General features: G+C 35.1%; 1 protein-coding gene across 1 annotated transcript in view; it reads left to right on the forward strand.

The window, feature by feature from the left end:
• Window positions 1-16,125, forward strand: part of NUP107 (nucleoporin 107) — a 48,271-nt gene that overhangs the window by 6,784 nt on the left and 25,362 nt on the right. Inside the window, exons 6-11 of the mRNA XM_028110855.2 lie at window positions 3,719-3,822; window positions 7,265-7,392; window positions 8,112-8,160; window positions 12,132-12,203; window positions 12,585-12,673; window positions 14,644-14,722. Coding sequence (XP_027966656.1) covers window positions 3,719-3,822; window positions 7,265-7,392; window positions 8,112-8,160; window positions 12,132-12,203; window positions 12,585-12,673; window positions 14,644-14,722 — 521 coding nt within the window. The remainder of the gene's footprint in view (window positions 1-3,718; window positions 3,823-7,264; window positions 7,393-8,111; window positions 8,161-12,131; window positions 12,204-12,584; window positions 12,674-14,643; window positions 14,723-16,125) is intronic.

The following is a 16,125-nucleotide window of genomic DNA, read 5'->3' on the forward strand; positions in this document are numbered from 1 at the left end:
TCCCTTTTGGAAAAAAAAGTTTGCTTTCCATGTGTCTGTGTGTACTCATTATTACACAGGTTCTTCACTTTATCATCATCATAAGCTACCATATAATGGTGAGAGTCAATGTGCTTACCTCCGCATGAACATTATCTTTTGTAATGGTCCATTAAAGAGTTACAATAACTCTTCCCATTTGGGGGGAAAGGAAATTGCTGCTCATGGTGGCTAACCTGTTTAAGCTCACCTGGCTAGAAGTGATTGGCACCAGGATTTGAAACTAAGTTTGATTTTACAGCCCTTCTCCTAACACGGTGGTAATCACTGCTTCCTTATAGTATCTGCCAGTAATAAGTACTTAAATTTTGAGTGATTCAGAAATCCTTTATACTGAATCTATAAAATATAAAAAATGTTCATTTTTTATTATGAATAATGGATGAGACCTTTGATATAGTACTTTAGTAGAGTGTATGTATTTTCCCTGAGTAGAACACGTCATCTTAGTATCTGTTATAACTTTCTCAGCTACCTTGTTATGTGTTTAAAATGCAATTCAGATATTTTAAAATTTGGCTCACATTTTTATAGTAATTGTTGACAGATCAGATTAATACCCAACACAACTTTGGGCTCTTAAAAGACATGTAGGTAACAAGAGAAAAAATAGATACATTGGTCTACATAAAAGTCTAACATTTCTATGCATCAAAAGATATAATCAGCAGAGTGAAAAAGCAGTCCACAGAATGGGAGAACATATTTGCCAATCTTCTATCCGATAGGAGGTTAATATCTAGAATGTAGAAAGAACTGCAGCTCAACAACAACAAAAAACAATGCAATTTAAAAATGGGCAAAGGACTTAAATAGACATTTCTCCAAAGAAGATATAAAAATGGCCAGTAAGCATATGTTAAGATGCCCAACATTACTAATCATTAGGGAAATGCAGATCAAAACTGAAATGAGACCACCTCACGCCCATTAAGATGGATACTACCAAATCAAAACAAAACAAAACAAAAAACGGGAAATAAGTGTTGGCAAGGATGTGGAGAAATTGGAGGCCTTGTACATTTGTGGGAATGTAAAATTGTGCAGTGCTATGGAAAGCAGATGGCGATTCCTCAAAAAATTAAAACTAGAATTACCATATGATCAGCAATTCTACTTTTGGGTATATGCCCCCAAAAACTGAAATCAGGATCACAAAGAGATTTGTATACCCTTGTTTGTAGCCCCATTATTCATAATAGCCAAAAGGTAGAAGCAACCCAAATGTCTGTTGATGGATGAATGGATAAATAAATGTGTTATCTACATACTGTGGAATATTGTTCTACCTTAAAAAGTAAGGAAATTCAGACACATACAACATGGATGAAACTTGAGGACGTTTTGCTAAATGAAATAAGCCAGTGATGAAAGAGTACTGTATGATTCCATTTATATGAGGTACCAAAAGTAATCAGACTCCTAGAAAGTAGAATGATGGTTGTCAGGGACTAGAGCAAAGAGAGGAATGGAGTTATTTAATAGGTACAGAGTTTTAGGGTTTTTTTCAACTGAGATATAATTGACCTATAACGTGTAAGTGTAAGGTGTGCAACATTGAATTGATGTATTTACATATTGCACTGTGATTATTAGTGTTAGCTAACACCTCCATCATACCTTCACATCACAGAATTACCATTTCTTTTTTGGGGTGAGAACATTTAAGATCTAGTCTCTCAGCACCTTTGAACTGTATGTAATACAGATTTGTTGACTATAATCAATGCTATGCATTAGATTTCCAGAACTTACTCATCTCCTAACTGCAAGTTTGTACCCTTTGACCAGCATCTCCAATTTTCTTACCCCCTAGCCCTAGTAACCACTGTTCTGCTCTTTGTTTCTATGAGTTTGGATTTTTTAAGAGTCCATATGTAAGTGTTATATAGTATTTGTCTTTCTCTGTCAGATTTATTTCACTTAGCATAACGTTCTCAAAGTCCACCCATGTTCTCGCAAGGGGCAGGATTTTCTTCTTTCTCATGGCTGAATAATATTCCATTGTATGTATATACCACTTCTTTATGCATCTATCTTGTGATGGACACTTGGGTTGTTTCCATATCTTGGCTACTATGAATAATACTGCAGTGAACGTGGGAGTGCAGATATCTTCAATATCCTGTTTTCATTTCCTTTGGATATATATGCAGAAGTGAGATTATGGTTTCACATGGTAGTTCTTTTTAAAATGTTTTGAGGAACCTCCATACTCTTCTGTACTACTGAACCAGTTTACATACATAAAATATGCATAAAAGTTCCCATTTCTCTACATTGCAGCAGTTATTATTTGTCTTATTAATCATAGCTGTCCTGACTGGTGTGAGGTGATAATTTCATTGTGGTTTTGATTTGTATTTTTCTGATAATTAGTAACATGGAGCATCTTTTCATGTATCTATTGGCCATTTGTAGGTCTTTGGAGAAATGTATTCAGTTCCTCTACCCATTTTTTAGTTAGACTGGGGCTTTTTTTGTTGTTGTTATTGAATTGTGTGAGTTCTTTATGTATTTTCGAATTAGCCTCTTAGCAGATATATGGTTTGCAAATGTTTTCACTCATTCCATAGATTGTGTGTTTGCTTTTTCATTTTGTTAATTGTTTCTTTTTTTGTTGTTTTTAATTTATTTATTTATTATATGTATGCATACATGTTTTATTCATCTTCTGTATGTATATTTTATTCAATTTCCATGTGTCTATCTTAAATTTTACGTAATTTTTTAAAAATTTTATTATGTTATGTTAGTCACCATACATTACATCATTAGTTTTTGATGTAGTGTTCCACGATCCATTGTTTTTGAATAACACCCAGTGGTCCATGCAGTACGTGCCCTCCTTAATACCCATCACTGGGCTAACCAATCCCCCCATTCCCCTCAGTTTGTTAATTGTTTCTTTTGCTGTACAGAGCTTTTTAGATTGATGTAGTCTCACTTGTTGACTTTTGCTTTTGTTTCTTGTATTTTTGGTGTCATATCCAAAAAATTGTTGCCACAACCAATGTCAAGGAGCTCTTTGCCTATATTTTTTTCAAGGAGTTTTATGGTTTCAGGTCTTATGTTTAAGTCTTTAATCCATTTCAAGTTAATTTTTGTGAGTGGTATAAGATAAGGGTCCAATTTCATTTTTCTGTATGTGGTCACCCAGTTTTCCCAGCACCATTTATTGAAAAGGCTAACCTTTCCCAAACTGAGTATTCTTATTTCCCCTGTCAAAATTAGTTGACTGTACATGTGGGAGTTTATTTCTGGACTCTTTTCCATTGGTCTGAGTGTCTGTTTTTTTGCCACTATCATACTGTTTTGATTACTAAAGGTTTGTAGTATAGTTTGAGATCAAGAAGTATGACGCCTCCAGCTTTGTTCTTAGGATTGCTTGGGCTATCCTGAGTTGTAGTTTTGCAAGATGAAAAGAGTTCTGTGGGTAGATGGTGGTGATGGTTGCACAGCAGTGTGAATGTACTTAATGCCACTGAACTGTACACTTAAAAATGGTTCAGATAGTAAAAATTTGTTATATTTATCTTACCACAGTTATAATTTTTAAGAAAATACAGGAGTCAAAAAAAAAAGGATGTGTAGCTGTGTTTTTAAGTTTTCAAAGAAACAAAATTACCCAGGAGTATGTCACTTAATTTTTGTTCCTTTTCTTTTTGATGTGTTCTAGCATCCATGAGTATGTTTTCTGATTTCCTGCAGTCTTTCTTAAAGCACTCTTCATCTACAGTTTTTGACCTTGTAGAAGAGTATGAAAACATTTGTAGTTGTCAGGTAAGTTAATTTCACACCAAGTTAATTTGGTCAAACTTCAGTACTCTTAGTTTTTTGAACAGGCTCAACCTATGAATTTCTATACTGTATTTAAGGGGGATATCTTAGGGATATAGTGGCAGGGGTGCCATGGTTGGGAGGTTAGCCAGAGCAACTCTGCTTTTTGCATATTGAAGGTCCTTTTATTTTTTTATTTTTTTAAAGATTTTATTTATTTATTTGAGAGAGAGAGAATGAGAGATAGCACGAGAGGGAGGAGGGTCAGAGGGAGAAGCAGACTCCCTGCCGAGCAGGGAGCCTGATGTGGGACTCGATCCCGGGACTCTAGGATCATGACCTGAGCCAAAGGCAGTTGCTTAACCAACTGAGCCACCCAGGCGCCCTTGAAGGTCCTTTTAGATTTCTTTGGGAACAGAAGGATTCTGCTGCTTTAAAAAAAGGAAAATCCAAAATATACAAAGAACTCTTAAAAATCCAATAATTAGGAAATGAACTTTCCAATTAAAAAAATGGACATGGGGCTCCTGGGTGGCTAAGTTGGTTAAGCGTCTGACTCTTGATCTCCGCTCAAGTCTTAATCTCAGGGTTGTGAGTTCAAGCCCATGTTGGGCTCCATGAAAAACAACAATACAAAATATGTTAGTAGAAACCACACCAGAGAAGATACACAGATGGCAAATAAGCATATGAAAAAATGTTCAACATAATTTGTCATTATGGAATTGCAAATCAAAACAATGAGATGTCACTGTACACCTATTAGAATAGCAAAAATCCCAAACACTAACAACACCAAATGCTGGCAAGGATGTAGAATAGCAGTAACTCATTCATTGTTGGTGGGAATGCAAAATGGTACAGCCGCTTTAGAAGACACTTTCTCGGTTTCTTACAAAACTGAACATACTCTTATCACATGATTCAACAAACATTTATGCTCTGGTATTTACCAAAATGAGTTAAAAACGTATGCCCACACAAAAACCTGCTTATAGATGTATAGCAGCTTTATTCATAATTGCCTAAACTTAGAAGCAACCAAGATGTCCGTTAGTAAGTGAATGGATAAATCAACCATGGTACAGACAGTGGAATATTGTTTGACGCTAAAATGAAATGAGCCATCAAGCCATGAAGAGACAAGGATGAACCCTAAATGTATATCACTAAGCTAAAGAAACCACTTTGAAAAGGCTACGTACTGTATGAATCCAACTATATGACATTCTGGAAAAGGCAAAACTTGGAGAGAGTAAAAAGACCTGTGGTTGCCTGGGGATGGGAAAATGAGAATGAAAAGTGGATGGGTCTTTGGGGGAGTGCAACTACTCTGTATGAGATTATAATGTGGATACCTGTTATCCATTTGTCAAAACCCATAGAATATACAACACCAGTTGGACACCTCAGTAGCTCAGTTGGTTAAGCGTCTGCCTTTGGCTCAGGTCATGGTCCCAGGGTCCTGGGATCGAGTCCCACATCGGGCTCCTTGCTCAGCGGGGAGCCTGCTTCTCCCTCTGCCTGCTGCTCTCCCTGCTTGTGTTCCCTCTCTCTCTCTGTGACAAATAAGATCTTAAAAAATATATATATATACAACACCAGGAGTGAACCCTTATATAAGCTATGGACTTTGGGTGATAATGACAGGTCAGTGTTGGTCATTGATTGCTGTAGCAAACGTTCTGGTGCTGGATATTCATATTCATAGTAAGGGCTGGAGTTGTATGTGAAGTCAGAAAGTAATGGGAACTCTACTTTCCACTCAGTTTTGCTGTGAACCTAAAACTGCTTGAAAAAATTGCTATTTTATTTTATTTGTGTATTTATTCTAGAGAGAGAGTGCTCATGTGAGCTGGGGGAGGAGCAGAGGGAAGAGGAGAGGGAAAGGGAAAGAATTTCAAGCAGACTCCGCATGCTGAGCATGGAGCCTGCTGCGGGGCTCAGTCTCACGACCCTGAGATCATGACCTGGGCTGAAACCAAGAGTTGACTCCTTAACTAACTGAGCCACTGAGGTGCCTACAAAAAAATTAAGTCTATTTAAAAAAAAAATTTAAAAAAAAAAAGGAAAAGGGGTACCTGGCTGGCTCAGTTGCAAAAGCATGCAACTCTTGACTTTGGGATCGTGAGTTCTAGCCCCACATTGGGTGCAGAGATTACTAAAAAAATAAATAAATAAACTAACAAGAAAAAAAAAGGACTTCAAATAACTATTGCATTTAAGGATGATTAAAATAATAATAGCCAATATTTTTTGAGCATTTAATATTGTGTCAATAATCAGTCTGAATTGTTCCATTATAAAAGCAGTAGCTTCATTAAATAAAAAAAGCAGTAATAATCACAGTGAATTACTGGAGTTAGGATTCCAATAGAAAATTTAATAATGAGAAGTACAGATAACACTTTTATTAAACATTGCCCTTAAGATAAAAGTACCATTACTTTATGAATACTTTTAAAGGGAGGGAAAAATTTTGGTGGTAGTGATTCTTCATGTTCTGAATGAGAGTGATGCTGTTTCCTAGTTCCCCTTGATAAGATAAGGAAGTACTATTCATAACCTTTGAGAAAGATTTCCTTTACCCTGTGTCCTTAGGCTTTCTGATAAACAATTTTGTGTGTGTTTCTGGGGAGAACATCCATACTTTTCATTAGATTTTCACACATGCCTCAACCTGAAAAAGGTTAAGAACTACTGTTTTAGAACAAGGAAGGACTTTGGTTAAATTTTGGTTAGAAATGACAATTTTTTAGTACAATCTTTTTTTTTTTTTATAAGAGATAGAGTGCTCGCCCGTGGGATTGGGGTGGATGAGGAGGATGGGCAGGGGGAGAGGAGAGAGAGAATCCCAAGTAGGCTCCACTTGTAGCGTGGAGCCCAACTAGGGGCTCAATCCCAAGACCCCAAGCCCCATGACCCAAGCTGAAATCAGGACTCAGACGCCCAGCTGCCGGAGTCTACCTGGCACCCCTCAGTACCAATCTTAAAATGTTTTTCTTGATTTGTTATATGATTCTAGTTTTTCAGGCATAATTTGAAGATACCTTATTTTTAATTTTCGTTGCTGTGCTATTAGTTCATGTTATGATTTTGTCAGGTATACGTTAGATTTAGCCTTTTTTTAGTATAAACAAGAAGAAAAAAATACACCTGTGGCTGTTATTGTTGAATCTGAAATCTAGGGTATGTTAAAACTTTTGTTTATGTACTCACATAAACATACCTTACTTCACAGGCTGTTTCTAGTGGGAATGTTATATTTCATTCAATTAAAAAAGGCAATAGATAGGCAGGAACAATTTATAATACAATGTGTGTGTGTGTGTGTGTGTGTGTATTATACATGCATATATTTAGTTTTAGCACCATGCAGTTGAAGAATACAAAGTTATGATTCAGAATGATAGAAAACCTCTTTACCGCTGTGTTTTTACATCAGGTGAATATACTGAGTAAAATAGTGAGCCGAGCAACACCTGGACTTCAGAAGTTCTCAAAAACAGCCAGTATGCTCTGGCTTCTTCAACAGGAGATGGTCACATGGAGGCTGCTGGCTTCTTTGTACAGGTAAAGTTGTGTAGGGCTGACTCATCAGTGAAATAAACACACAGTAACCAACAGGCAAATTAATTTAAAAGTTTAAGTGGGATGTGTTTGGAAATAGGTTCTGCTGTTTTTGATATTTATCATTTCGTATGCCTTGTCATTAGATCATTGTCATTAGATCATTGGTGAGCTAGGAGGGAAGAGGGAAATGCTAGGTCATAAAGCTAGTAGGTCCCAAGAATATATGTATAACGATTTAAGGAAAGTGGTGAAAATACTTCAATACTTAGGAGATGGTAGATAAGAAAAAGAACTGAAAAACAGACTTCATGTCAAGCGGCACTTTGAAAGAAGTTAACCACATTTTCCTTCTTTCAGATGCTCAGTAGCTTTGGCTCACATTCTGTTGCTTTTTCATCATGATGAGAAAATCTTGAAAGAAAATCAGATTATTTAATTTTTGCCATGTGAAAACATTATATTAAAAAGTTAGGTATCTCCATTAGTAGGTAGCCAAGACAGACTTTTTGCAGTGTGTATTTTTAGTATTGGTTTTGTTCAGGTCTCCATATCAAATCCAGAAGGTATTACTTGTAACTTTGTTTTTAAAGAATGATTAAGTTTGATTGGAAACTCATTCGTTTATGCTGGATAGAATGCAGGTTTGTGTATATATGTAGTTTAAAAAGTGATTTCATATATAAATTAAGGCTTTTGCATTTTGTGTTATTTTTCCTCAGAGACAGAGTACAGTCTGCATTAGAAGAGGAAAATACTTTTGCAGTTACGGTAAGCTTAAGCTTAGTTTTTTCCTTTATAAATATTTAAAAATTAAAATGGTTTTTAGTAATAGAATTTGATTTTTGACCATCTTGAGTGTCTTCATTTTAGAAATTTTACAAGTAAAAGATCACAATCTCATAAAATGATCAAATACCAATTTATATTAGAGTAAAAGGTAAAAGTCCTCTTTTATCTCTCTTACTCTTCAGTCTGAGAGTTTGCTACCAGACAGTCTTCTGTGTACCCTTATATGTCCACATAGTTTTCTTCATGTATAGTATGATTTCATTTATACATTATACTTAGTTTCTTTTTATTCATCAGTATCTTTTTTAATGTCAGTTCATGTAGATTTACCTTATTTTTTTATAGTATGCCAGAGTATAAGTGAACCATAATTTCTTCAGACATTCTGATGGACATATGTAGGTTGCTTCCAGTATTTCTGCTATAGCAATCCGTAATGCAATGAGCATTTTTCATATTTATCTGTATATTCCAAAATTTTCTACATTTGTAGAAGTGAAATTGTTGGGTCAAAGTTTGATAGAGATTATCATATTACCTTCCCAGTGGAATGTACTGATGGTGGGTGAAGATGTTTAATATTAATCATTTGATGTTGCCAATCGGAGGGAAAGTGTGTTACTTTAATATGCATATCATTGATCGTTAGCAAGGTGGAGTGTTCTTCATTCTTAAGCATTAATATTCTTAATACAAATTCTATATTCATATCCTTTGCTCATTTTCCAATTATTGTTTCCTCTTATATATGTTAAAGATAGTCTTCTGTTACTTGTCTTTCAACTTTGCTTAAGGGGTCTTTGTCAAGCAGACATTTCGATTTTTATGTGCTCACATCTGTCAGGTTTTCCTTTGTCATTCATTATTATGTGTCATATTAAGGAAGGCCTTTCCTGCCTATTTAAAATATTCTCCAATGTTCTCTTCTAAACCCAACTCTTCATTTTCTTGGAATTCGCCTGGAGTAATTTTGTCTCTGAAGTAAGAAAGAGATTGAATTTTTTTCAAATGGGTATCCATTTAGTCCAACACCACTTATCAAACAAATGTACTTATCATATTTATACATAGATCTTTTTTCTCTTTTATTGAGTGATTCATTTGAAAACCAGTATTAGTAACTGAGTCTGTAATTCAGAAGTTTTGATATTTGGCAAGGTAAGTCTCCCTCCTCATTTAAAAATATATTTTTGCACACTTTTTTCCAGCTAACTTTACAATTTTCATTTTTTTTAAGTCCTTTTGGGGTATTTATTGAAGTGGTATTGAATTTATAAATTTGGGGAGAAATGATGTCTTTACATGTTGAATCTGTTTATGATCATAGCACATCTCTCCATTTATTTAGATTTTTTTAAATTAACATGTAATGTATTATTGGTTTCAGAGGTACAGGTCTGTGATTCATCAGTGCTCATTATATCACGTGCTCATTACCCAGTGCTCTTTATATCACGTGCTCTCCTTAATGTCCATCTTCCATTTACCCCAACCCTCCACTTATTTTATTTAGATTTTTTATAGTTTATATAAATCTGTACTTTTCTCTATAAAAGTCTATATAAATTCTATTGTGAAGGGACTCTCTGTCCTTACATTTTCTAATTAGTTATTACTGTCAAAAGGTTAATGATTTGTGGGTAGAGCTCATATTTAGACATTTTTCTGAACTCTTACTAGCTCCAGCTGGTTTTTTCATTTGATTTTATTGAGTTTTCTACATTGGCAGTAATTGTCTACACATAATAAGTTTCCTTTAATCCTTCTAATCTCTTATTTCTTTTACTTGCCTTATAACATTGACTACGAACACCTGTACAGCAGTGAATTGTATTAGTTATAGCAGGCATTTTTTTCTTATTCCTGACTTTTGATAAGAATGCTTTTGTTTTGGGGCGCATGGGTGGCTCAGTCGTTAAGCGTCTGCCTTCGGCTCAGGTCATGATCCCAGGGTCCTGGGATCGAGCCCCGCATCGGGCTCCCTGCTCCGTGAGAAGCCTGCTTCTCCCTCTCCCACTCCCCCTGCTTGTGTTCCCTCTCTCCCTGTGTCTCTTGCTCTCTGTCAAATAAATAAATAAAATCTTTAAAAAAAAATGCTTTTGTTTTATTGCAGATTAAGGACTTTTTTTTTTCCTCTTAACTAGGTAATAGTTGGGATGGATATTGAATGCACTCAGATATGTTTTAGCTTCCATGAATATCTGCTTTATTTATCAATGTAATGGCTTGCATTTTCCTAATGTTATCTTCAAGTAGGATAAACTCTGTTATCATATATTCCTAAATATACTACTAAATTTTATTAGCTAATATTTTATTGAGAACTTTTGCAAATGTATTTTCTTTTTTTGTGACTTATCCTCATCCAGTTTTGGTGTATTATGTTAGCTCTTCAGAACAAGATCATAAATCTCCCATCATTTTTTCATAATCTGTTTGAAGAACATGGAAACTACGTAAAAATATGTCTTAAAATCATAAAGACCAGGTAGCCTTTTGGGGTTTAATTGCTTCTTATTTTCTGATTATAAAAGTAATTCATGTTTGAAACACCTATAAATACATTAAAAAGGAGAAAATAAATAAACATTTTTATAGTAAATGATTTCAATCATACATGTCTGTTAATCTGTTCTTTCACGAAACTAAAATATTTTTAATATCTTTTCAATCTTTTAATTCATTCTATAAACACTATTTTTTTTTTAAAGATTTTATTTATTTGACAGAAAGAGACACAGCAAGAGAGGGAACACAAGCAGGGGAAGTGGGAGAGGGTGAAGCAGGCTTCCCGCGGAGCGGGGAGCCCGACGTGGAGCTTGATCCCAGGACCCCTGGGATCATGACCTGAGCTGAAGGCAGATGCTTAATGACTGAGCCACCCAGGTGCCCCTATAAACACTATTTCATTACAGTCTACAAATAGTGATGACTTTGATGTTTTTTCCATACTTATTACTACTTAGTTCTTTTTCTGGTTTTATGTATTAGTTAGAACTTTTAAAGTAAAGTTGAATAATTGACAGGAATTCTTTTCATCGTCTCGATTTTTTTTTTTTATTTTAAAGATTTTATTTATTAGAGAGTGCAAGCGGGGGGAGAGGGGCATAGGAAGAGGGACAAGCAGACTCCCCACCGAGCACGGAGCCCAATGCGGGGCTCAGTCCCAGGACCCTGAGATCATGACCTGAGCCAAAGTCAGATGCCTACCCAACTGAGCGACCCACGTGCCCCATCTTCTCAATTTTGAAGGAATGTCTCTCTATAGTTACATTTGTTATAGGCTTCAACTAGATAGTCTATTATATTGACAAAGTATTCTTCTATTTCTAATTATGAAGATATTTTTATCAAGTGACATTTGGCATCTGTCAAGGTGTTCATGTTGCTTTTTCCTTTAACCCACAAATAAGATGAATTAATTAGTAGATTTGACCTGTACTTCTACTGGTCACAATATCTTACCTTTTGATATACTGCTTAATATTACTTGCTAATATTTATGTGAAGTTGGCTTTTAAAGTCAGTCTTAAGACCCTTGGATTGTTAAGTTTTATTACCTATCAACTTCTGCCATGTAAAGTGAAAAGAGTTTAAAGTTTTTAAATGTTCACTTTCTGATACGTCACATGACTACATACTGCCCTTTATTAAGACTTTTTTGTTTGTTTCATTTTGTTCTATGTTTTATTTTTCCCCACAACACCACTTATGGGGAAGTAATGTTTTAAAATTCCGAGTGTAGCCAAAGAATTAAAGTATTGAGTAAGAGCACCTGCAAATTGATGTAGCAGTTTGAAATTTACTTATGAAAATTTTTGAAATATGAATATACGGATTTATTTTATGGTTAAACGTTTATGGGTAATTAAATATAATTATGTCAGATTCACTTTAAAATAATATTGAACATCTTTTTTTTTCTTTCCTTCAAATAATTTTTTTAATAGGCTCTTAATGCCAGTGAGAAAGTGGTGGTGGAAGCGTTATTTCAGCGAGATTCACTTGTCCGCCAAAGTCAGGTATGATTAGAATTTTGAAATATTTTTTTATGCAACATGGAGAAAAGGTAAATGACATACAGAGAACTGAAACTTTTTTAAGTTTAAAACATTAAAAATTTTTTTTCTTTTTGATCTTTTGTAATTAAAAGGCTTTAAGAACCTGTTCTTCAGTTTTTGAATAATAGCCCTAGTATTTGCAGGCATAGCCTTTGAAGAATTGTATAGAACATTTCATTCTTTTGCCATATTTGTATATCTTAAAAAAGTAAAAAATGGTTGGAAAAATTGTTAGTTGGTATTTTTTTAAACAAACCTTTTTTGAATTAAGGATATAAGTACCACTTCAAATAAAACACTGACAGATTTTATAGTTAATACTCTTTTTTCTCTCTTTCCTAGCTGGTGGTGGATTGGCTAGAGAGCATTGCCAAAGATGAAATTGGAGATTTTTCTGATAATATTGAGTTTTATGCAAAATCAGTATATTGGTAAGTTACTAAATATTTATGCTTAAAGTCACTCAACATTGGTTTTATCTTTCAACAATATTTATTCAGTTCTTACTGCTTATTCACTCTGTCAGGAAAACAGACAAAAACTCTGCCTTTAAGGCGTTATAGTTATTTAAGAGAGTTAGACCACAAATATTTAGCCTGTTGGGTAAGTAGAGCTTCGAAAAAAAGAGTTAATAGATAGAGGATGACAGTGGGTACAGGTTTAAATAGAAGAGGTAATCAGGGCAGACCTCTGAGGAAGTAACAAGTAGTGAGTGAGAGGAGGCAAAACATGCAAACATCTGGGCGACAAGTGTTCTAGGCAGAAACAGAAACTGCAAAGATCCAGAAAATGTAGAGTATTTACACAAGGAGGCCAGTGTGAACACAGCAAAGAAAAGTATGGTAGGAAATGAGATTGAAGAGGGTCAAATCCTCTAGGACCTTTGCCAGGGTAAGGTTGTGGGACATTATTCTTTTTTTTTTTTTTTTAAAGATTTTATTTATTTGAGAGAGAGAATGAGATAGAGCATGAGACAGGGGAGGGTCAGAGGGAGAAGCAGACTCCCTGCTGAGCAGGGAGCCCGATGCGGGACTCGATCCTGGGACTCCAGGATCGTGACCTGAGCCGAAGGCAGTCGCTTAACCAACTGAGCCACCCAGGCGCCCTGTGGGACATTATTCTATATGTGATAGAAAACCTTGAGAATAGGGGCGCCTGGGTGGCTCAGTTGGTTAAGTGACTGCCTTCGGCTCAGGTCACGATCCTGGAGTCCCAGGATCGAGTCCCGCATCGGGCTCCCTGCTCAGCAGGGAGTCTGCTTCTCCCTCTGACCCTCTTCCCTCTCGTGCTCTCTCTATCTTATTCTCTCTCTCAAATAAATAAATAAAATCTTTAAAAAAAAAAAGATTGTTTAAAAAAAAAATCAGCAAGTATAAAAAAAAAAAAACCTTGAGAATAGAATAATGACATGGTCTGATTTGTGTTTTCAGTTAACTGGCTATATTTCCTTAATAATTGTAATTCGATCATCAAGAAGATACTTTCAGCTATGTTTCCAGCTACTTGTGATTTAAAAAAAAAAAAAAAACTTTGGTCGTTAATCCTTCAATCCTTCTAAATTATTTTAGGATCTTGAAACCAAATAGCATCCCTAAGTTAAAGGGACAGTTTATTTCAAATCTTGAAGAAAGAGTTCAGATTGTGTTTCAGTTATGCCTGTACAAAGTCTGCAAGTCCATTGTTATATCTTTTCTCTGCTTAACTAGGAACTTAGTGCTATTCAGTGTTTGTTAAAAATTAAATCTCGAGTAGTTACGATTTTTCTGGAAAAAAGCAATTTTCATTTAAAATTTAAAAATTTAAGGTAAAATGCCTTAAGGATTTTTTTGCACATTTTTTATGGTTAGTCTCCTTTTCTTACCGATCAGTGGAACAGAATATAGAACCCAAAAACAGACCCACATTAGATGGTCAGTTGATGTTCAGTAAAGGCATTAAGCAGTCCAGTGGGGGGAATGAATGTCTTTTCAACAAACCATGCAGAAAAAACTGGGTATTGATGCAAAAAAAGGTCAACCTTGACACCTCCCTCACCCATACCCAACATTTAATTCAAGATGGATCACGAAAGCTAAAACCACAGAGCTTTTAGAAGAAAACATAGGAGAACATCTTTGTGACTTGGGATAGGCAAGAGTTTCTTAGGTCATAGGAAGCAGTAATTGGGGAAAATTGATTGGATTCATCAAAATGAATAACTTCTCATTAAAGACATCATTAAGAAAATAAAAGGGAGCAAGCCACACACTGGAAGAAACGTGTAAGACTTGTAGCCAATAAAGAACTACAACTCAATAATAAAAGGATAATGCGTACTTTTTCTTACTTTGACTTGATTTTATTGTCTTAAATAGACCTACTAAAATTACTCTTGTAAAAACTTCTGTACTTTTTCTTGCAGGGAAAATACCCTACATACCCTGAAACAGCGGCAGCTACCTTCCTACATAGGAAGTGTCCGTCCCCTTGTCACCGAATTGGTAAGTTTCATTGAAATGAAAGTTGTCTTCAAGGTTCCATGATTGTTTTTTAAAGGCTGAGAATTTTCTTTCACACAGATCCTTGTTTTGGTTTCCCAAAGGTTTGCATATACCATTTAACTCAAACTACTCAGTTGCATTTGAATTTGATGGAATGTATTTGAACGTATCTATGGCCCCTGATTTGTAAATTGTAAAAGAAGGTAGAGAAAGTGATTTGCCAGCTGTAAAAACAAATTAATTTTGGTCTTACAGTAAGGTTTGACTCTTCAACTATGAGGTGATGATTTATGAAAGCTCTTATATATAAAAAGCAGGGGAAAAAAAGCTTTGAATTAGTTTGAGGTTAGAAAGGTCATTCTAGGATATGAGTAATAGGAATATAACAGTAGATTTGAAAAGAACAGGAGTCTAATTCTTGTAGAAATAAAGGAGTAGAGCTTTGTGACAGGTGGAGACGTGAACTAAATGTTTATAATGAAAAGTGAGAGAAATAAGTAACAATTGGAAAAATTGAAAAAAATTCCATTGAGTAACAAAAGTGGTTTTGGTGAAAATTGGTAACTACTAGAAGAGCTTGAAATAAATCATAGCTAAATTACCCTATAGCAAGCAACTAAAAATCATTTAATCTTAACATCTGGCAAGTGTTAATTTCCTTCTTGCCAGAAAGAGACAGTGTTCCAAAACTGAATGATTGTATCAGTCTGCAAAATATTTGTGAAGGAGCTATTTCACCTATTATGAACTTTATTTTCTGAATCGATATTCATAATACCATACACTTAGTAACATTTGAAATAAGAGTCACATTAAAATAGTTTTTCACTTAAAATTCATCATGAAGATCACATGTGCTCTTTGCTGCAAAAGTGAGGACAGTATGTTATCCCAAATGTTTAAAGGCACATTTTGTTCTATTTATGAAAAATAGGTGGGAATAACTGTTTTAGGTGGATTTTATTTACTAGAAATGTGTTCTTAAAACATTTTTTTATTGGACACCGGCGTGTTTTATTTGGCCTTAGTTCCATAATGGGCTCTCTTCCCATATGTTCTCAGAGTACCAGCTAAGCATTTTCAAGTCACAGAATGTATTGTCAACTCCCCCTTTAGTTTTTTCTCTGTGCTCATTTTCCATCTAGGCCTAATTCTGTTTAGAATTACCTTGGTTGTGTAATTGCTACAACAGAGTACAGCTCATGTGTCAGCTTGAATGATGAGTGGCATTTTTAGAATTGTCTGGCTAGGCTGCCATAGTGGTGTTACTGCCTTGCCTGACCTAGGCATGTACCTTGGTGGGCCAACAGAGTTTGTTTTGAATGGGCAGCAGACAGTTGTGTGGCTATCCGGAACACCTGTGGTACTTTCACTCCCTTAGTTACTTAACTGAATTGTAAATA

This window comes from Eumetopias jubatus, unplaced genomic scaffold (genome assembly GCF_037043125.1).
Source record: "Eumetopias jubatus isolate StellerSeaLion01/CBP00866 unplaced genomic scaffold, mEumJub1_p1.0 scaffold_8, whole genome shotgun sequence".
Lineage (NCBI taxonomy): Eukaryota > Metazoa > Chordata > Mammalia > Carnivora > Otariidae > Eumetopias > Eumetopias jubatus.